The 23,777-nt window shown below is 38.3% G+C and overlaps 3 protein-coding genes across 3 annotated transcripts; 2 read left to right on the forward strand and 1 right to left on the reverse strand.

Moving 5' to 3' along the window:
• The first annotated feature begins 518 nt into the window (after positions 1 to 518).
• LOC144715007 (late embryogenesis abundant protein) lies at positions 519 to 3,798 on the forward strand. The gene is made up of 3 exons (XM_078589851.1): positions 519 to 692; positions 786 to 919; positions 3,419 to 3,798. The coding sequence occupies exons 1-3, from the start codon at positions 544 to 546 to the stop codon at positions 3,490 to 3,492; spliced, it is 357 nt and encodes a 118-aa protein (XP_078445977.1). The 5' UTR covers positions 519 to 543; the 3' UTR covers positions 3,493 to 3,798.
• Positions 3,799 to 4,696: 898 nt separating this feature from the next.
• On the reverse strand, positions 4,697 to 7,816 carry LOC144716610 (phosphatidylglycerophosphate phosphatase PTPMT2-like). The gene is made up of 6 exons (XM_078591794.1): positions 7,232 to 7,816; positions 6,470 to 6,592; positions 5,923 to 6,016; positions 5,682 to 5,764; positions 5,518 to 5,607; positions 4,697 to 5,189 (listed from the first exon to the last, which is right to left on the reverse strand). The coding sequence occupies exons 1-6, from the start codon at positions 7,430 to 7,432 to the stop codon at positions 4,842 to 4,844; spliced, it is 939 nt and encodes a 312-aa protein (XP_078447920.1). The 5' UTR covers positions 7,433 to 7,816; the 3' UTR covers positions 4,697 to 4,841.
• A 12,441-nt stretch (positions 7,817 to 20,257) lies between these two features.
• Positions 20,258 to 22,930, forward strand: LOC144715017 (ARP2/3 complex 16 kDa subunit (p16-Arc)). Its single transcript, XM_078589861.1, has 4 exons — positions 20,258 to 20,384; positions 21,126 to 21,198; positions 21,293 to 21,393; positions 22,740 to 22,930. Exons 1-4 carry the CDS (start codon positions 20,293 to 20,295, stop codon positions 22,873 to 22,875), a joined length of 402 nt encoding a protein of 133 aa, XP_078445987.1. The 5' UTR covers positions 20,258 to 20,292; the 3' UTR covers positions 22,876 to 22,930.
• The last annotated feature ends 847 nt before the right edge of the window (positions 22,931 to 23,777 follow it).

The raw sequence follows: 23,777 nt of genomic DNA on the forward strand, positions 1-23,777 counted from the left end.
GTTACAAGTAAATCAGACCCGAAAGAAAAGATAAATAAATTTACTTGAGTTTATTTCATAACTTCTGTTTCATCTTCATTGACTTCGAATATGAGTGTTCATCTCTCCTCGTTATAGATAGTAATAATTATTATTCTCCTTAAATTCTGACATGAACATGGTAATAATTATCAGGCCATCACTTCTCCTTGAATTCTCACATGAACATAGTAACACACTTAATATCTGTCTATGATACATGGGGATACCTGGGCTGATAACACACTTAATATCTGTTCTCATATATTTTATATATCTCTTAGACCTCTATTAAGTCTATTTTATATATCTCTTGAATTCTCGCAGGAACATAGTTTCGGCCATCATTTCACCTTGAATTCTCACTGGTAATAATTATTAGGCCATCACTTCTGCTTGAATTCTCACAGGAACAGGTGCCAAACTCAGAGACTGCATGCCACGCGCCATGAATACTAGCTGCCACCGCCAAAGGCCTTATCTAGAGGAACCCATCCAAGCGAGAAGAACGATCAAGAGTTTAACATGTTCGTCTCTCTTCGCACAGCCGTGTCGCCTCCACCATCTTTCTCTTCCTTAGCCGCTGCGAGTCGGAAGATGGCGACGGTGCGTTGCTTCAGTAAAGAGGCGAAGGGGCCGCAGGAGAAGGCCGTGGAGACTAAGGACGAGGCAGCGTAAGAACTGAGCGACTCACTACGTGTGATAGAAACGCTGTTGCACTTTCTCTTTCGTTTTCTTTGTTTTGATTTGGTGTGGTGGGGTTGCAGAGAGTCCCAGCCAGAGTCGTTTGGGGTGGCCTACTCTACTCGCTGCGAGGAGGAGGGCTTCGGCGGCGTCTACGCCGGTCCGCCTCCCCGCCCTTCACATCGAGAATCCTCTCACGCTGCTGATCTCCCTCCGAGTATGTCTCTCTCTCTCTCTCTCTCTCTCTCTCTCTCTCTACTTATATGTTTCTTCATCTCTCTCACACACAGTCTCTCTCACTCTCTCTCTCTCTCTCTATCTCTATTTACTTATCTTTCTATCTCTCTCTCTCTCATTATTTGCTTCAAATCTCTCTTTTACTTATATTACTCTCTCCCCTTATATGTCTCTCTATCTCTTTCCCCCTTCTCTCTCTATCTCTCTCCTTATCTAGCTCTGCATCTCTCTCTCTCTGTACGTATATGTCTCTCTTTCTCTCTCCTTACTTATCTGTCTCTGCATCTCTATCTTTCTCTGTACGTATATATCTCTCTATCTCGCTCTCCCACTTATCTGTCTCTCCTTCTCTCTATTTCTATCTCTATCTCTCTCCTTACTTATCTGTCTCTCTCTCTGTACGCATATGTCTCCCTATATCTCTCTCCCGCTTATCTGCGTCCTTATTTGTCTCTCTCTCTCTCTCTCCCTTCTTATCTGTCTCTCTCTCTCCCACTTATATGTCTCTCCCACTTGTACGTATATGTCTCTTTTTCTCTTTCTCTACCTTCTTATCTGTCTCGCTATCTCTCTCTCCCACTAATCTGTCTCCTTATTTCTCTCTCTCTCTCTCTCTCCCTTCTTATCTGTCTCTCTATCTCTCTCTCTCACTTATATGTCTCCTTATTTGTCTCTCTTTCTCTCTCTCCCTCCCTTCTTATCTGTCCTTCTATCTCTCTCTCTCCCACTTATATGTCTCTCTTTTTCTCTCTCCCTTCTTATCTTTCTCTCTATCTCTCTCTCCCACTTATATGTCTCTCTTTCTCTCTCTCTCTCCCTTCTTATCTGTTTCTCTATCTCTCTCTCCCACTTATATGTCTCCATATTTATCTCTCTATCTATCTCTCCTAACTTATCTTTCTACTTATTTGTCCCTCTTTCTCAATCTCCCTTATCTAAATCTGTTTCTCTATCTCTATCTCTCTCTCTCTACTCATCTGTATTTCCTTGTCTGTCTCTCCATCTCTCTCTCCCTTCTTATCTATCTCTCTATCTCTCTCTGTACTCATCTTTATGCATCTCACTATCTCTCTCTCCCGGCTTATCTTTCTCCTTATTTGTCCCTCTTTCGCTCTCTCCCTTCTTATCTAAATCCGTTTCTCTATCTCTATCTCTCTCTCTCTACTCATCTGTATTTCCTTGTCTGTCTCTCCATCTCTCTCTCCCTTCTTGTCTGTCTCTCTGTCTGTCGGTCTGTTTCTCTCTCTCTCTCTATCTCTCTCTCTCTCTCTCTCTCTCTCTCTCTCTCACACACACACACACACTTATCTGTCCCTCATCTCTTTCTCCTTACTTATCAGTCTCTGGATCGCTCTCTCATTATTTATCTGTCTCTATGTATGTCTGTACCTCCCTTTCATATCAATACCTTATCTTAAATGATATCAATACCCATATAAAATAACATCGGTGTCTGTAATTGTAATCATGCTTCTATTAATATCTATGTCTTTATCGGTGTTTATTTATGTATCGGTTCCTACATCTACAGATACGTCTACATTTTTTATGTATTATATCTGACGCAATATCTGTGTCATCCTCCATGTACGTCTCCCCCACACTCTCCATACAAATTTGTCTCTTTATGTTTTCTCAATGTTTTATCTATAAATCTATATATGTATCTCTCATGATATCAATACCCGTATAAATGAACGTCTGTATGTGTTATTGTAACTTTACCTATATTAATATCTATGCCTTTATCGTTCTCCATGTCTGCATCGGTTCCTACTCTACAGCTACATATAGATTTCTTTATGCATTATTCAGACACGTATCTATATCTGTAACGCCCTCCATGTGATTCTCTATATATCTATAGATATCTCTCATGATATCAAAACCCACAAATTAACATCTGCATCTGTTATTCTAACTTTTCCTATATTTATGTATATGTCTCAAACTATTTCTATATTCTTATATCTGTTTCTGTATCAGTAGCTACATCTTCATCGACTTCTATGTCTGTTTTATACCTGTAATTATATCTGTGTCTATATTATAGCAACACCTATACATCTGTATTTGTATATGTAGTTATGCATGACTTATATATTTGTGTATATTTCTGTATCTGTATTTGCATAGACATAGTAACAGATAAAGATAAAAATATATTTGTATACTTGTATATGTAAATATACATACCTATACATTTTATACGTACATCTCTATTGATGACAATTTTATACATACACTAACTATATATATCTTCATTGATTTGCATCTGTATCTACATCAGCACCTGCATCTACCCCGATATTTGTATCACATTTATAAACTAATTCCATTCTAGTATCTTTATCATATTTGTATCTGTATCCACCAATCTACCAGTCAAACCTATCCGTCAATCTTTTATACAAATTTATATATGTTTCTACATCACCACACTCATGAAAATATGAATAATAATGGTGGGATCATCAAGGTTACGAGGAAATGAAGGAGAAAAAAGAGCAAGAACATGAAGAGGAGGAAGCAGAAGCGCCAAGATCTGCCTGAGAAAGAAGCTCACTTTGCCAATATGAATATAAGAATAGACATGGATCTTATATCACCAGACGGCTAATAACATAAGGAAATGGTCTTTGTTGTATGAAAGGAGTGGGCCTAGAGCATAATTTCAAAATGATAGGAATTATATCACTGGAACGGGGAGGCCCGAACGGAGCGGCCGGATGGGCTTCGTGGGGGAGCCAGACACATCTCTTGATACTTCTCGCTCCCTTCTGGCTGCCCTATTTAAAGGAATTACACAAAGGTCACATAACTTGAATGCCCTTACTGGGCTGGAGTGATGATAGATATGACAGGAATTGTATCAGAAATGAACTCAGTCTACTGTCATGTGTCTTGTTAAATAACATGAAAAGGAGACAGCAGTGGGTTGCCTAAATAGAGAAGAGAAGAGTCATGCAGTGAAATGAAATGAGTATAACTATAGGCATGCATGTTATCTTTCTCAATGATGGGCAGTAGAGGAACAAGGAAGGTAATCTTCCTAGGATATTGTACAGTAGATGAGAAGAAATGGAGGAGTGTAGACATCCATGCCATGTCCATTCACGAAGAACATGAGAGAAAAGGAAGCAATTCAATGAGTAGACGAAAATCATGTAGTGAAAATGAGCAGAATATATCTGCATATATGCATATATGTCTCTAACTAAAACGAATCAAGGTGTTTTTCCAGGGATAGAGACAAGAAATATACTGTGAAAAGTGAGATGAATATATGTATAGGCATGCGTAACTTGTTTCTTAATGAAGAAAATGAGAAAAAAGAAGCAAGGTGTTGCTCCAGGGAAACTACAGATAGCTGTAGACAAGACGCATTCTGTGAAAATGAGCTAAATATTTGTATGAACATGCATGGTATGCCTCTTCATGAAGGACATTTGAGAAAAGGAGGCAAGCATTGCTCCTGTGATACTTGAAATAGTAAGAAGATGAGATTAACATATGATAGACATGCATGTTAGATCTCTTGATTTTTTTTAAATGTTGAATTATAACAAGGGATGAACACCCGACAAATTGGTGAACTTCCCATTAGGACCTTAGAGGCCCTATACCCTCCTTTCAATCATCTTCAATATCTCCCTTCCCCTCCATGCTGCCTTAATTCCTTCTGCTTCATGTATTACTCCATCTGTAGAAGCCCTTCTTCATCTGAACAACACCTCGTGGGATATTACAGCTTGCATGAATATAAACAAGAAGCGCACTGTGAAAATGAGCTTAATACATGTACAGGCAAGCATGCTATGTTTCCTTATGGACAATACAATAAAGGACGCATGGATGTGTTTTTGAAACAGTGTAGGTTGTATGAACAGACTGGCCCAGAGTCATACTATTGAAGCCCCCAGAGGTTGACCGATGTTCACGCCGCCGAGAAGGCATGGCTGGGCAGCGGCGAGGGCGCAGCTCTCTTTTGCTGGCACCGGCCTTTGGCAGTGACGACGATGGCGATGGCGGAGCAAGAAGCAGGACAGGCTGGCCAATGCCGCCTGGCCAGCGAATTGCACCCTGTACATGACGCTCATATCGGCCCAGACGTCGTTGCCAGCATTGCTGTAGCCATCGAGATCAGCAGCCGAGACGACCGCAAATGAGCTTTCATCCAAGGGGAGGGAGAGAAGCCTCCTCGAGATGCTGGGTTTCTGCACTCTCCGCCGGTAGAAGTCTTGTACGGCCTGCCAAGAGATCGTCATAATATTAGGAATTACAACTCTGATGACGAATCTGCCATCGTCATCTACGCGCAGCTCAGATGAACAATAATGACGAATACAACAAATGGAAGACAATGATGATGATATCTCTTGGAAACCAGATGACGATGACATGATTAAATGTAATATCTTATGGATAGCGATGTGATAATGACATAATTTGTAAACTAAATGATGATGGTTATTCATCATCAACTAATGGAGGGCAGTGACGACGAAAATGATGCCGATGATAGTTTGTCATTATCATCTTCTGTCATCAACGTTCATACCAAATTCTATCACCAACCTGCCACTGCGATGGGGCGAGGAGAACCCTTGGCCGTCTTGCTCGGACATGGGCGTAGGCACTGATGGGGTCCATCTGGCGGTGCTGTACCTGAAATGGCAGAAAGAATTATATGAAGTACACATATCCGTCTCTTCCTCTCAAATACACACTTTCTACCGTACCAGATAACATAGGACAACAGTAGTACTGCGTCCACGGCCAGCTTTGCAATGCACATAAGTTGTCTTGCCGCATGAAGCGTTGCCTGAAAGAGACGGAAAAAAAGATCATCAAATGATACTTACAAGTATTCAAGTATTCCCTTTTATTATGCAGAATATATTGTTTTTGGGATCAAGCCAATTTCTAAAATTCATCTGAAACATTACGAATCAGGGATCGTTTCAAGGGAATACAACTCACTGTGGATGAAGTCGACCCCCTTGCAAATAGCCTGGAAAGACGGTGCGAAGAGGTAATCCCTTGTGGGAAGAACTAAGTTTTCAATCCCGTGTGCCTACGTCAATTTAGAAGGACAAGTTAGAAAAATAAGCCATACCAAACGCAGAAAAATACGTGTCAATATCATAAAAGTCCCTCAAAAGTTGCATATTATAGGATAAACAAGAACATAGATCAAGAAAATATTGGTCTTCCCATCCTCGACAAGCAACCATACCCTGACTGAAGCCCTTTCATATAATTAACGCACCAGAGAGGTTAAGTCATTGCATTCATCCCATTTAGGACTTCAACGTTCTAGGAAGTGTAGAATTGATTGCAAAACATGGGAACTCATAAAAAGATTACACTCATCAGTTCACTCACATAGAGGATATTCATAACTCAAACACTTCAAGCAATTACATAATTTAAAATTAAACCCAGATAATGAAAGCGTTTGTGTCTTCCGTCGTCAACCGTGCTGCCCATAAGTGCAGCAAAAATTTAACGATTAGGGAAAACTTACTGCATAAAGTGACTTAGGAACCAGCGTCTCATACGGTTCGTTCATAGTAATTACTCCGCTGACGCCAAGTCGCTTTAATCGAAGAACATCCTTGGGGAAAGGAACAGCACCTAACAGAAGGAACTGGAGGTAGCATAGAAGTCAGCAAATACAACGAGTATCTGGATTTGAGTACGCAAATTATACAAAAAATGCACCAAGAGAGTGGCAAAGAATAAATATAGAACCAAATGCAGAATCCACAAGGAAGACTGAAGTAGACAGCAGAAAGAATGACACGGAACAAAGATACTGATATTTCATTTGAACAGTCAAAGAAATGCCCTAAAATCATATAACACGCGAGGATGAAATAGATGAAGAAATTAAGATCACAATGCAGAAACAACTTTCAAAGATTGATGGATAGCTAGATTTTAGATGGGTTGAATGGTAGACAGATAAGCAGATACATAGATAGGTAGATATATGGGAAGATAAATAGAAAGATAGCTATATATAAATATATATATATATATATATATATATATATATATATATATATATATGTGTAATTCGATCGGTATGGAGGCAAATAAACAGATGTATGGAAAGATAGATACACGCATAAACCAAAGAGATATAAATTTCTGTTTGGATAAATATATAAACACAAACCAGACAATACAACGATCAGAAGAAAATCATGATGAGATAAAATTTGAAGATAGAAATTGCGAATGACCGACTGAAAAACATAAAAGTCTGGATCAAAAAGCTAACCTCGTCGACATTGTCCCACCAACGAAATTCAGACTGGATCTTGTTCCTGACAACGTTGTACAGAAGAGTCGGATAGAACAAGAACCGGGCGCCCACCCCCACAACCGCCCTTTTTCTGCCGTCCAGCACCGCACCCTCCAATTTCAAAACCCCCAATTCTCCAACCCTCGGATCTCCATCCTCCAGCTCTTCAATATGCATGCCTATATATACACACCACTTCGCAAGATAATTGACCTCGATCCCGCGACCCAGGTACCAATTCAAGCCCACCAACCCTCGCCGCAACCAAATTGAAGAAGGATCTTCACCCTCCGACGATCAAAACAGAAAACCCACTTCTCTGATGCACGAGAAAAGGGGAAAGGGGCCGCCGGATCAACACCCAAATAGGCCGATAGCTTGAAAGAAACTCAAAATTCCGGCGAGACGGAAGTTTCAACACCGAAAGAGGAGATTTTGGGCGTTGATGGGAAGATCAATTGGAGAAAGGGCGAGATTTCCCACCTCCGCAGAGCTAATTTTCATCCTGATCTCCCTCCCCGAACTCCGCGCAGTCCTCGATCCAGACCACGAAATGGGATTTTCAGGTAGCCTTTTTCTGTGGAAGACCTGTACTTTTCAACCCCTGTAAACAGACTTGTTACACATTTTAACCCTATATTTCTGCTAATTGTCTTGAACCCTGGTGCTTGCAGAAGAAGGGGTAGTAGTGCATTTTATCATTGAAGTTGTCCCCACAAAAAAATTGTTATGGAATTAACACTTTATATCTGCTAACTTGCTTGGTCCATATGATTTGGGTTAAATTTCAATTGCTGTGATTTTCATATATCAGAGTAGTAAGCAGTCCAAGAATTATTCTATCAGTGTATATTCTTCCAGCATGATGAATCTCCTGAATAACTATCAGTTAATTATTGATATTATGTATACGGTCAAAGGCTAAACTATACATATTATGTGACATTTGAGAGGAAGATGATATTTCTTTTACTCGAGTCTATCTCTCTATTAGGACTAGTGTTCCCCGTCCCAACCTCGATTTCGAATGAGGATATTGGGACGGATGCTGAACCAGGTCTCAGAAAAGGGTTTTTGATATCCGCCCATACCGATATCCGTCCATAATGATATCCTGATGTCGGATGACGATACGGGATCTCGGTTGCTACATTACCAATATCTGATACTGTTATCCGTCCCGATATCGGCATTTGTCTTCATCTCAAAGGTTGGATGACGATATTGGATATTGACGTCGGATATCAGTTTTTTTATATTTGACATACGATTCAAAATATGTTTTAATTTTTTTTTCATAACTAAGCTTCTGTAAGTCAAATATTTTGTTACCTTGCGTATTTTATGATTTTCAAAAGGTTTTAATTTATATTTCTCTTATGAAGTCACACTAAGTCTGATCCAGTCCAGAATGGGCCAGATTCTGTCACATCAGAGCACACTATGGGCCCATTAGTTTTAAAGGCCTGGCATTTGGTACAACGTATGGGCTTTTTTTCAAAAACTATTTGACGGAAGCTATTTATACTAACGAAAACTTTTTATTTGTTTCATATGGGATAATATTCCTCTTCCTTTAAGCCGATATCCGGATATTGGATATCGTTATCCGGACACGGTTGTTTGGTACGGATTTTAATATCTGATATCTGGATAATGATATCTAGTATCCGGATATCAGTTTCGATAACCAGTACCGGCATCCACCACATCTGGAGCCCCGCAATATCCGTCCTGATATCTGATGTCGGATGGATATTTCGATATACGTGCGATATCCAATATCCAATATCAGAAATCGATATCAAATATTGGTTTGTACCAGATATCGGTTATCAGTTTCTGATATTGGATATCAGACTGATATCGGACGGGCAATCACTAATAAGGACATTAGTTTATTTTCTTTTGTAACATCATATTATACTTTGTTTGCTTTCTTATACTTGTTCTCTTTAAAAAATCTTATAAATAGATTATTTAAGAGAGATAATATGGCGAACTAGTTTTGACATTGATTTTACTTGGAGAATTATTTTCAAATGCATTAATGAAAATTTTCACTGATAGTTCTACACCTTGTAACTGTAATTCACATGGCCCTTCAATGTTAGGATATCATTAAACAGTGAATGTTAATTGTATACGATATATGCACTAATGAATCTCTGATTGATCTAACTGATAACATGATATATGCATGTATATTTTCATATATTTTAGATGTTTTGGTATTATTAATTTAGAATTTATCATGTTATCACTCAAATGAACCAAATATTATGCACTAGCTATAAATTCTAATTTTTTCACATTATGGTTATTTTGGACTAAACTCTTTGACTTCATTGAAGTCAAGAAATTGTAGTACTGATGAGTATTCTATAGTTTCACATGTGCAGAAATTTACAAGAATGAGGAGATGGGAACTCTTAAAGAGTTGGAGAATTTTTGTGAGCTTAGTGATTCTACAAATAGGCTTGAAAAAATCACGTGCAGTTGTGGACCTTCAAAAGAGAAATCTGAGGAAGGTGGGCCACTACCTGACCTGTCCATTGGGCTCTCAAAATCCTTATAAAGAAAGAAGCTAAAGATTATAAGGGGAAACTCCCAACCAATGGAGAAAAAGAGCCAAAATGGCAATAAAAGATAATAGAAAATGACCAAAAGGGTATTTTAGTAATTCTTTCAATTTATAAATAGACTTTTCCTTCCTCATTTCTCCTTATTCTGGACGTACTAGCAAGTGGCTGGCCAGAAGGACAAGGCATTTTTCAAATTCTATGTTGTTCAACCTACTTAATGTAAGTTTATTGAAGTTTTCTCTTAATCTCATCTCTTGTTGGCATTGAAAAATGCCTGATCCTGGCCAAATATAAGGATACAGACTTGAGAGGAAGCTTTGAGGGCTCAGTGAACGTGCATTGAGGTTTTAGGAACTTAGATTTTTATTTTCCACATCATTATCCATCCATTTGCCCTTAAAATTTATCATTTTCTCACTCTAAACACTCACTTTCTATACTTTATCTCTCTAAAATATGTTATTTCTCTCTCTATACATTCATTCATATCCTTAGTTACTCACCTAAAAATTTCAGTAAAATCTTCTTCATTTGCAACTTTAAATTCTATCTCAAACTCCTACAATCTCTCCTCATTTTCTCTCTCTATCTCCTCCTTTCGGCATTTTCTCCCTCTATAATTTTTTATTTATCTCTCTAAAATTTCATCCATATCCCTAGTTCATCCCATAAGAATTTCATAAAAATGTCCTTCATTTACACCTTCCAGTTCCCTCTCGAACCCTCTTCATTTTGACCTTTTATCTCTCTAAACACGTTAATTTCTCTCTCTCTAAAATGTATACCTATCTTTCTCTAGATCCTTAAGCATTCCCCACTTAGAATCCCAAAAAAATCACATTTAAATTCACTTTTTATGGTTTCAAAACAACGTTTCCCTCTTCTAGTCGCCACCGTGCGCTCCTGTGTGATGCTTGTGCGGCAAGGATAACCCTCTGCCCATCACTCTGCACGAGGGCAGCACACATGACCACAGGGCATTGGGTAGCCCTGTGCAAGACTTAACAAAATTGGCTAAATCTTGACCATATTGGTTCAAGCCCAATACGGCTTAGCCCATTTGGTCGACCCACTAAAACCAGCCCTATATGCGACACACTAGGCCCATTGGCCCATCTGGTCCGCTGCCGCTCCACCGCCTCCGCTGCCACAATAGCCGCCAATCCACCGCCACCGCCCCCACCGCTGGCGTCGCCGGCGGCGAACGCCGGAGCACATAAATTTATATTTTTAGTATTTGAAAATTATTTAAAAAATCAATAAAAATCAGAAAATAGAAATAACTATTTTCTGCATTTAGAAATTCCAAAAAAAATAGGAAAAACCAGAAAATTCATATAATCAATTTACATTCATTTTAACATCTAAAAAATCTATAACTCTCGTTTTTAATATTTCTAGTGGTTTTTGGTGTAAATTAAATTCCTGAAAATTCTAAAAATATTTTTTTATTTCTTTTGTTAAGAAAAATTAGGATTATTAGTGTAAAAATATTTTTTGTGTTTTTCTTTGTATTTCTGCTTCAATTTAAATCATAGGAAATTACAAAACTACCTAAACATCTAGAAAAATCCCAAAATCTGTATTTTCACTTTTAAAATCATTTTCTTCATCCCAAGCTTGAGAAATAATTCTGAAATTAAATTTCTGCCTGTCTATGGATTGACCCCTTACTTTCCCTATATTATAGAGTATTTAAGTAGAAAATTTTCATAAATATTGTTGGTTGAGTCTGAATAAAAACAACATAAAATGCCTAAATTTAGACTTATCAATAACCGAATTGATAGGACAAGTCTAATGGATATTTTGTTGCCATCAAGCCAAATCGCACCACCATGTTTTATTTAAGTTCATTGAATAAAGTATTATGTTCATTATTATTCTAGTGTGATGTTTATAATGAAGTCTATGAATGCATGCAAAGACATAATGAATTATGATGAGATCATAACACAATGATCACTAGTCTATAAATATGTATTCTAATATTCCTATTCGATGGATAGTAGAAATGGACATCAAATTATCCAAATAGAATAAGTATGGTTGATCTTGTGGCTATTAGTGTGGCGACACTAGGGACAAATAGTGGGTGCTCTTTGGAGAAAGAGTTCACTGAATTGATCGGAAGAGTTCCTGAATGGTATTACATCTAAACGTCAATTAGGTTAATTCATGTCACAATTGTATAAGTGATCCATTGACCTGAGACATTAAGGACATCTCATGGATGAACGACTACATTTTCACTATGACTTACAAGCCTCTAATTATGGGATTCATACAAGTCATAGCTCGCATGTAGTAAGAAGCTTAGGGAGGTGATTGAGTGGTCAAGACCGGGTCATCTGCCCTTGGTATAAGAGGAGATTGAATCAAGGAAGATGATGTAGTAAATTCTTGGCCATGGTAGTGACGATATTGGAGAAGGCATTCTCCAATAATTTCCATTACGCATTAGTACTAATCAAATGAAGGATTAGGGTTTGATGATCAACCATGCCCTAAGTCATTTGAAAGTCTTGCGCGGGTGGTGGATTATACGTATACGGTAACCGATAATAGTAAAGGTGATGGAAATATATCTGGCCGGCAAGCCAATTACACTTTCCATATCTCATTCCATGTTCATTAATAGAAACATATTTATTATTGTGCATGTATGATTCTTATAATGAAGTTAATGAATATATGATCGAACTTAGTGAATTATGATGAGATTGTAATACACAGATCACTAGTCTTTAAGCATGTATTATAAATATTTCTATTTGAATGATACTCGAGGAGATCATCAAAGTATCAGGATAAAGTAGCAATATTAAGCCTCACTCATATGATGGGTATGGCAGTTTTCATAGCTATTAGTGTGGAGACACTAAGGATATATAGTGGGTGTTCTTTATGTTGGATTCGGTGCCTTGGTTCGTCCATAGAAAACATGTTTCCATGGATGCGGAAGTGTGTCGATCAATAAAAAATTGATCTTTAAAATAAAACATAAAATATACATTTTTAGGAAACTTTTTTCACCCTTGACATGCTCACTTTGAGATTGTTCGGAAGCCATTCATGCATGCGGCTTCAAGAAATATCCATGTGATCACTCGGTGCTTGGATCTCCACCTTTTCTTGTTCAACTCTCCTTGGAGACTCTCTCCTTCATTGAGTAGTGATGTAGAGAATGAAGAAAGGGAGGGGCTCTCAAATTAGGATTGCATGGGTGCTTGAAAATGAGAGCCCTTACCCTCTTTATATTTCATTTAAGGTTTTTCTCAAAAACCCTACAAAGTAAAATACATCCACCAATGCCCGTATGAACTTGTGCGTGTGACCCTCTAGGCCCATGTATCATTCTAGTTAAGAACTTTAGTGGCCCAATAACATTTATTTGCCAACCTTATTAATTAACTATATCAACATATATATAGTAATTAAATAATGATATATTTAACCAAATCAATAGGTTAAGTTTCCAGCCCGTGGGGTGCCAAGCTACACCTCACGCTCTAGACGATATTGAGTAGTCTTAAACTCTTCTATGGAACCTTTACCATCATCGGTTATCGTATATGTATAATCTATCATATGTGCGAGACTCTCGAACGACTTAGGGTATGGTTTGTTGTCAAACTCTAATCTGTCATTTGATTAGTACTGATGCAAAACAATGATAATTGGAGAACGCATTCCCCAATATCCTCACTACCCCGGCCAATGATTTTTATGCATAGTTTTCCTTAAGTCGATCTCCTCTTATACTGAGGGCGGATGATCCCCTCTTGACTGCTCAATCATCTCCGTGAGCTTCTTACTACATCCGAGCTATGACTTATTTGAATCCCATGAACACAGGCTCATAAGTCGTAGTCAAAATGCAGTCGTCTATTCACAAGATGTCCTTGGTGTCTCAGGTGTTGAATTCAATTGTTCTCCTCTTATCGAAAATGGATGAAATGCAATGGAATAAAATTTCTTAAAATTAAACTTCACTCAAAACATTGAAGCTTTCTAGCAGGGCTTATTCTTGATGAAGTGGGATCGAGACGGCTCTCTTGACGTCCTCCAAAAGAGTCCACACCAGAAGATAAGCTTTGGGACCCCAATGCGAGTTAGGTCTTACATAGGTGAACTTAAATTTGCCCCTCTCTTAACCTTAAATAGGTGCCCATTTAGGGAAATCTCATTACCCTAATTATATTGGGCCCATATACTCTTGGGCTTCCATATAATAAATCACATTTATCCAATGGATCATTACACTAGATAATATCCCATACATTCTCATGCCTTACTTGCGTGTGACCCTCTATGCCCATGTATAACCAAGTTAAACGCCATTTGAACATAACAACACATGTTTGTCCAATCATCAATTATGATCATCATCATGAACCATAATTAATGGTCCAACTAATCCGATGGATTAGGATGGCTTCCAACAAGTGAGGGTGCCAAGCTGTTATCTCAAAGGAGATGTTATCTCACTTCATAGAACCTTCCAGTCATAGTTCCCATGATCGTATTGTCCCTTATCCATCTTATGACTCCCTAATGATCCATGGGATATGGTTAACCGTCAAATCCCAATTCCATCATAGGATTTGTACTAATGCTTAGTGTTGTGTTTCATCATAAGATAACTCTTTCTCTTTGAATGAATCACTACCCTGGGCAGGGTTTGTTTAAGAATTCTCTTCCATGAGTCAATAACCCTTTTGATAGGGATGGAAAATTCCCTGAAATTTATTCAATCATCTCCATGAGATTGTTGATGCACCCAACACATAGTAGTTGAACTCCTTTGATAAGAAGTCATTTACTATGGTCAAAGTGCACCCTTCCTCTCACAAGATGTCTTTGATGATTCAGGTCAAAGGATCACAATCATAACTACGACATGTGAATCATTCTGATTGACATATTAGTTTAACCACCATTCAGCGATTCACCTTTGGATCAGCTCAGTGAACTCTTTCTTCAAGAGCACCTCCACTTGTCCTAGGCATCTCCTCACCAATGACTTACATGATCAATCATACTCACCTAGTGAGTTAGATCAAGTGACGCTATTCTCTCAGGATTTATTGATGCCCTTCTCAATAATCCAAGAATAGGAACAAGTTTAAGGTTGTGTGATTAAGATCTAATGATTCCTATGTTGACATCTCATGTCAACTCATATGATCTCCACATCAATCCTAGGGCTCCATCAACAATAAACTTAATAATGAATAAGTAAACTTGCATTGCATTCATTAATGATATAGAATTACATGTTCAGTAGTGATTTTGGCTATTAGGCCCCTTATATTTCCATCATCAGGTCAATGGACCACTTATACAACTATGACATGAATAAACCTGATTGACGTTTAGGTATTATACCATTCAGGGATTCGTACGGATCAATTCAGTGAACTCTTTCTCTAAAGAACACCCACTATCTGTCCTTAATGTCCCCACACTAATAGCCACATGATCATCTATACATTGTATAAGTACGATCAACGGGTGTTATTCTATCTGGATAATTTGATGTCCGTCTCAACTATTCATCGAATAAGAATATTTAGAAGATGTTTAAAGATTAGTGATCACTGTATTATGATCTCATCTTAATTCACTAAGTCATTCCACGTATTCATGGATTTCATTATAAACATCACATGGAATAATAATGAATGTAATACTTTATTCAATGAATTTGAATAAACATGGTAGTGTGATTGGCTTGATGGCCACATAATATCCATTACTTAAGTGGAAAGAGTTCACTAAATTGATCAATAAATATTCTTGAATGATATTATGCGAAACTTCCAATCAGGTTGATTCACATCACAATTGTGTAAGTGGTCCTTAGACATGAGAAATCAAAGACGCTTTGTGGATGAACAGTTGTACTTGGATTATGACCTAGATGTCCATAATCATAAGATTCTAAACTGTCATAGTTTGGGGGCATCAAGAAGTTCACGAAGATGATTAAATGATCAAGATGGGATCGCCCACTCTCGGTATAAGAGGTGACAGCTCAAGGAAGACAATGCAATAAAATCTTTGGCCCAGGCAATGAAATATCAGAGAAACGTTGGTGTACAATGTGTGATAAATCTTTGACAGGTATTGATGCACAATATGTGCCGAGACAGTGGGGGCACGTGATGCCCCCACGCGTAGTGTTGAGTGTGTAATGCCCAGCTTGAGGCACCGAGCACGGTGACGTTTGGGTGGACCGTGTGTGATAGGTATCAGTGTGGGTGTTGGTGAAGCGTGAAGTGTCAAGGCTCCATGCCCATGGGAGGCGGATGGCCAAGCGCCATGCCCATGGGGCGCGCAGCGCCCGGCCTAGGGCCGTGCATGTAGCGGCGGGGCCGACGGGCGAGCAAAGCGGCGGGCCTCAAGGTGCAAGGGTGACACTACCAGGGCATGCAACGCCTCATCTTGTTACTTCGATATCTTTCCTTGTCTTCCCCCATGTAAAGTCCATGACTACGATATAACCTCTTTATGATATGAATACAATGACCCTATTCCTGTACGGGGCTGCATCCCCACCTCCTCCTCTAACCCCTTCTATGCAATCTTAAGCTATTGCGAAGACCTCCACTACAACAAAGCAAGGATGCTCAGTGTTCTACTCTAAGCACTACTCCACTCAATGCGTCATATTTGAGCATTGTTCCGAGCTCAAAATTTGACTGTGTGACAAGAAGATATAGTTAATTAATTTGAAAGCCTAATAAAGATTATTGTGCCGCTAAAGTTGTTACCTAGATTGATATATGGGCATATAGGATCACAAGCATATAATCTTTTGGACGTCGAAATATATACTTATGTTTTGGGAGTTTTTATGAAAGATACCAACTTAGTAGAAATAAAAGAAGGCCTTGAACAAAATTCACCCACACCAAAATTGTTCAGGGTCCTTCCCTTCTTCTCCCTTCTCCCTATGACTCCTCTCCATTCCCAATGAGATCAAGATGATGTGATGATGTCAATGGAGATTGAACGGGTCTCGTCAAAGTGAATGAGGATATTCTATGTGCCATGGACTGCATGGATATGTCTAGAGGTTGCACACTTGAGCAACTTGATTCGTCTCGCTCTGGGATCCAAAAAATCACTGATGTAATTCATGCACAAGTTCTTCGTTGTATGTTTTATTGGTGTTGTTACGACTATGTTTAAGTCTTTTGTTGTAGATCATTTTGATTTCTTCGAATCAAGGCCTGTAGACCTAACAAAAGGTTCCATGAGAGAGTTCAAACACTAGTCAATATCTTCTTGAGCACCATGTGTAGCTTGCCACCCCACGTGCTAAAAATTTAACTTATTGATTGGGTTAAATCGACCATTAGTGAATTAATCAATATGTTGTTATTGTTAATTAATAAGGGTTGGCCTATAATTGTTATTGGGCCACTAAAGTTATTAATTAGAGTGATACATGGGCCTAGAAGGTAACACACATAAGATCATAGCGGTAGTGGTGAATGTATTTTACTTTATGGGATTTTTGAGAAAATCTTAAGTAAAATAGAAATAGGGAAGGGGCACTCATTTCAAGAACCGAAGCCAGCCAGAATTGAAAGCCCCCCTTTTCTCCACTCTGCCCTCTTCTCTACTCAACCCAGGAGAGTGTCTTCATATTGAGAAGACATGTAAGATTTTTTAGGAGAGTTGAAGAAGAAGAGGTGGAAATCCAAGAGCAACATGATCGTGTGGATACTTGTAGAGGTCGGGCAACGAGGAGGTCAAGGGCGGAATGAGTTCCCCATAAGGTATATGGGATGTATGATTTCATAGATTGATTTAGAATCAACAAACACCTCCACATCGATGGAAACCAGGTTTTCCATGATTAAACCAAGGCATAGAACCCAACAAACTCACAATCACACAAGGTATTATGTTACACCACATGCACACCATCACACAAGGTATTATGTTGCACCACATTCTCTCAGGGTATCAAGGATCTCATTAACTCTTTTATGGAACCCTTTTTGTCATTAGTTGTCGTGTATGTAACCCTGCTAGAAACACTTGGGTATGGTGAATTGCCAAAGCCTAATTAGAGCATTTAAACATGATTAGAGATTTTTTTTTCAAAATTTTCTACATTTACCAAGGACCTCATCGTATCATTTTCCTTGCATTGGTCCTCTCTACCAAGAGTGAAAGATCACATCTTTATTGCTTACTTCATATATATATATATTATTGTGTATATATATGAGCTATGACTCTATGTAATAATCTCATCATGGATCCAAATATGATAATTAAAATAAAAATCTGATCCATGGAATCTCTTTGGTGTTTAAAGTCAAAAGACCACTAACACAATACATCATAAATCAACAAGGTTTATATTCTTAGACTTCATTATGAGCATCACACATTCCTTATAATAATAAATAATAATATACGATAGTACTCATCCCCAATAATAAAACTACGTAAAGTGTTCAATTTTCTTATAAGCTATATATAATTCCATCACATGATTTTGTAAAATGTGCTTTGATTGAGTGTTTGAAATCAAATGTCATGAAGCGTAGTGGAGAAGGTCATAATTGATCAATAAATCATAGATGATCACATCACCTTGTGTGGTACTGATTCCAACCCAACTTTGCTCCTTGGAAAAGTATGTGTTTTGCATATGCTCTAGACATATGCTCGAGTTTGATGCAACAATAGATCTATTTTTGAACTTGTTCAATTAACCCCTGAAAATATAATAAATATTCTCACCATCAAGTATAACTAGTAGAGGGAATGGTTTCACCATATACTGTTTTTTGCAGGGGAGTGACAGCCCATCACCTTAAGGGTTTGACACAACTGAACCACCACATCAACACCATTGACCCTCCTTGAAGTTGGTAATGACAATTATATAGTTGGATGATGGACAGTTGATGGTGACATCAATGAGATCAGTGTAGGAGGGTGGTGGTTAACACTGATGTTGACCACATACGTCAATGTCCTCTATCATCTCATTAAAAAATTAATGAAAATCTCCATTACATAAAACTTACATAAACGCCAGTGTCAACATGCCTTGTTATTTTTTTAAATGGGCAAAAACACCATGCCGAGTACAACCAACCCAAGGATCATGCTTGTAGACTAATCCAGCGTGCCTTGGACAACCAAGGGGGTTTAATCTATGTAAATGTTTATAGTTTGTAGGAGTGGAGCGAGCGTATAAATCCCTATTACATTGACCTTACTTGCCCATGCCCACACACAAGTAAAGAGATACAAGAGTGAGACCTCAAAAGGTTGGTTGAGAGTCCTCTGTTGTTCGTAACTTGTACTTGCCTATGCAGGACATCATGAAAGCCTTGTTAATGTTGACAACGAAAAAAAATTCTTAACAAAGGACAAGTGACATTGACAAAGACTGCATGGATGAAGACAATCACGTCGCCAACATCAACCACTCCTCATCGTCATCTGGACGTGCCAAACCTTTATACTGATTAGTATAGTGCAGGGATGCAGATGGGACGATTTTTTCGTCCCAGGACAAAAAAATCATCCCGTCTAAGGATACAGACGAATTTCGGGACACAAAACTGTCTGTCCGGAGGTCTCGGACGACGAACGGATGAATCTGGACGGAAAACCGCCAGATTCACATCCGATGTTTGAGATGTTGCCACATGGCCTCACAATGACAATTTGCATCAAATTCACATCCGCCAGATTCACATCCGACGTTTGAGATGTTGCCACTCAGAAATAATTGTAGATATGTCCATTTGAGTTCTATCTCCTCAGGAACTCCCTAAAAAACTTGAAAAAATCCATATTAATATATTAAAAACATAAAATGGGTAATTTTCATCCGGGACGAATTTCTGGACTAAAATTCGTCCCGGGAGGACTGGACGGGACGAAAAACCGTCCCGAGATTATTGCACGGGATGGTTTTTTTGTTGGTAGAAGAAAAACCATACTGTTCTTCATCCCTGAGCTAACATCGGACGTAGGACAGGATGAAATTCGTCCCGTCCCGTCCCGTCCTTCATCCACGTCCAGAACGATCCGGAACTATACTAATTAGTTAAGACTCAGAACTACATCTAATTGGTACTTGCCTATGCGGGACATCATGAAAGCCTTGTTAATGTCGACAACGGCAAAAAATTCTTAACGAAGGACGAGTGACATTGATGAAGACGGCATGGATGACGTCAACTAAGTCACCGACATCAACAACTCATCATCATCATCTGGACTTGGCAAACCCTTATACCCATTAGTTAAGACTCAGGACGTTGCAGTCCTTGGATCACTATCCGAGACCCGATAGCTACCTAAACAATAGACCCGGTAGTAGACCCGATAACCCGTTCCCTCCGACCATTAAAGACGCCATTTCACGATGGCCGGCGAGAGTTTGGAGCGGCGGAGAAGCGAATGGCGGCGGCGGCGGCAGAGGCGGAGAATGTCGATGCGATCATCGCCAGGATCGAGCACAAGTCTAGCAAGATCGAGATGCTGCTGAAACAGTGCGGATCCTCCCTATTCGTCGTTTTTTCTCTTCTCCAAGTCGTTGATGGTTGCGTTGGGGGGGAAAAACTGTCGACGGGGGATTTTTTTTTCAAGCATTCGTTCATATGATTGGAAGTTCTCTTTTATTTTAATGGTTTTTTTGGAAATCATGGAAGACCAGTTCTTAATTGGTATGAAACAAGAAAAATTTCTGGTGAATACTTGAAATAGTGCTCAATTTATGAAACTGCTCAATTCATGAACAGTGCCGACCGGCCCTATTGGTCATTTTTTCAAGCATTCGTTTATATGATTGAAAATTTTCTTTTACTTGAGGATTTTTGTTGGAAATCATGGAAGAACAGTTCTTAATTGGTGTGAAACTGTAAAATTTTCTGGTCAATTTATGAAACTGCTCAATTCATGAACAGTGCCGACCGTCCCTATTCATCATTTTTTCAATCATTCGTTTATATGATTGAATTTTTTTGAAAATTTTCTTTTACTTGATGATTTTTGTTGGAAATCATGGAAGATAAGTTCTTAATTGGTATGAAACAGGAAAATTTTCTGGTGAATACATGAAATAGTGCTCAATTTATGAAACTGTTCAATTCATAAACAGTGCCGACCGTCCATATTCGTCATTTTTTCAAGCATTCGTTTATATGGTTGAAAATTTTCTTTACTTAATGATTTTTGTTGGAAATCATGGAAGAACAGTTCTTCATTTATATGGGGATTTGCGTCCTGAGCAGGGGAAAACCGGTGGAAGCTCTGAAAATGGCTCTCGAGGGATCTCCGCCTAAGACCACCGATGAGAGATGCAAGGTATTTTCTATGAATTTTCTGGGTTTTTGCCATGTAATTTTTAATTAGTTTTTATTTCGTCGTTTTGTTTTGGCGGTGCTGAATGCGTCTTTAGTCAGCCAATTGGATTATTGTTCACCGGGCGATCATGGCAATCAAGGATGTGGATGGGATGTTCTCTTCTTTGGATCCAGAGTATTACGACATCCTCATGAAGTGAGTCCCTCACACTGCACTACCCTGATTTTGTTATATATCTGTTTTTATTTTCCTTTTTTCTTATATTTCAGAAAAAAATCCTTTTTCTTGGGGTAATTGTGAGGCCGATTATCAAAATAAACATTTCCGTCTTTCTTAGTCTTACTCTATGACAACTTCATAAAATCAGGTGATCACTGAGTTTTGATTTTTAAGGCCCTGTAGGTTTCGATTGAATTTCTACACTTATCACGGGAAATTTCTAGTCGTTCTTAGTCTTACTCGACCACAAGTTTCTTTCTAGTCCGAAAGTTAGGTTTTTTCACTGATTTGTATTTTTAAGACCAAGGTGCTTGTTTTCGATTGAAAATTCTACTTTTATGTTACGATCCCCATGGTATCTAACAAAATCAGGAAACGGGATGAGGGATAGAGAGGAGAATTGGAGAGATGGTAGAGGTAAGAGAGAAGAGGAGAGAGCGATAGGAGAACAAACTCTCAAGAACCTCCGAATCGGGAGTTCTTGCCGTCACGAAAGCCAGATACAACTATTCGTGCCAAGAAACCACAGGGTAATCATTCATCAAAAGTCCCTCTAATGACCTTACAAGGGGGTATTTATAACCTTACGATTTCAAGAATCAGCTATTTCATCAGGACTCTAACATTTTATCACTGTCAAAGCACAATAAATCAGTTTCAAAACTTATAGGTGAAGATAAGATAGAGACAGTATTAAATCCCGGATTTCAAAATTCAGGTTTTGGAGTCCAAAATTTTTGCAGAATTTTCATTTAATAATGTTGGTATCTTTAGTTTCCTCTCAGCACGAATTTTCTGGGTCCTCAAATTCGGATTTTTTTTAGTTTCGAAACCATAATTAATCGCATAAGGTGATTATTCTACTCAAACTTTAGTTCCTGTCGTCACCTCTACTCAGTGCCCTCTATGGTCTCTTAGGCAACCATTGTCATCTTGTGTTTTTAAATTTGGATCCACCCACGATTAAATGACTCTTTTTTTCAAAAAGGCCCTCTCTTTCCATTTCTGTCTTCCATTCTGTGGCTTCTCAACCATGGGTATTTCGCCTCGTAAGTTCTCAATTTTACATAAATTTTGTGTTTAATATCTCAACAAAGTTTCATTTATCTACATTTTTTATCAAAAGCATAATACCTCTGAGATAAAAATCCATGTGAAAATTTGTTTTTATGTAAGTAGCCAAACCATGAAAGAAACTATCTGAGAATCGTGTTGAGATGGATAAATAGTACTCATTTTAGAGACAATTTACATGGTGCTATCCGATAATTCTATGAATGGATATATCATGATTGATAATATCTATGCATTTGTTTCTTCAGATATTTGTACAGAGGACTGATGACAGGGGACCGGCCAACTTGCGACCAGTGTCTTAAGATCCACGAGAGGTTGACAGAAAGAGCAGGATTGGGTTGCATACTCAGGTCCCTTACCGATACTTCAAACACTGTTTAGTATTGGAAAGTTTGTAACATTCTTTGACTTCAAGAAGAGAGAGAGATGATGATGATGATGATGCCTTCAAGAGCTGAGTTGCTACACCGCCTCAACAGTGTAAATGACAACCAAGTATACATCAGTTTGAAGAGTAAATAATGAGAGAGGAATAAAAAATATATAAATAGGGTGATTAATAGATAGTCATTTCTCATTTGGAAAATATATTAAAGAATGCCCAAGAGAAAAAATCTCTTAGAATTAAAGCAAGGTTACTGCCTGTGTTCTAGACTTATTGTCTTAGAATTTAGATATAGTGCTGATTGGTCCTCTCATAATATAAGAAGAAATCCTCTTCCAGTTCAGATCAAAAGTGTTACGCCGAGACCCATTTATTCAAGAACAGAACTATAATTGCAAGGAAAATGCAAAGAAAAGGTATTTTCTCAAACCCTTTCTCCTCCATAGCATGCAATTGACAACATTGGAGATCTTTTGCTGAGAAGATCTTGGAGATTCCACGCTGCAAGTTCCACCCTCGTATTTCCTCCCTGTGTTAGATGTAGAAGTCATTAGTTTTACTTGAATAAATTAAGGAATCCAGATTATTAAAATTACCATTAGATATTCTTTTGGGCAGATATTTTCGCTCAGCAAATTCAGAAAAATGTACAGAAAATTTTGGAAATTTTTTTGTCGAATTAGAAAATTTTGGAAACAATTTATTAAAAAAATTGTTGAATAAGGCTGTCGTCCAAAAAATAAAATTTTTATTAAAATATTCTGAATTAGAAATAGCTTTCAAAATGTATCTGATGGGTACAACTTTGGTGCCTCCTCCTAATGGTAATAGCCTACTAGACAAAATTTTGTGTTCTCTGCCAATGCTGTGATTTTGTCAGCCTAAGAAGTTCTGACTT

Source organism: Wolffia australiana, chromosome 2 (genome assembly GCF_029677425.1).
Source record: "Wolffia australiana isolate 7733 chromosome 2, ASM2967742v1".
NCBI lineage: Eukaryota > Viridiplantae > Streptophyta > Magnoliopsida > Alismatales > Araceae > Wolffia > Wolffia australiana.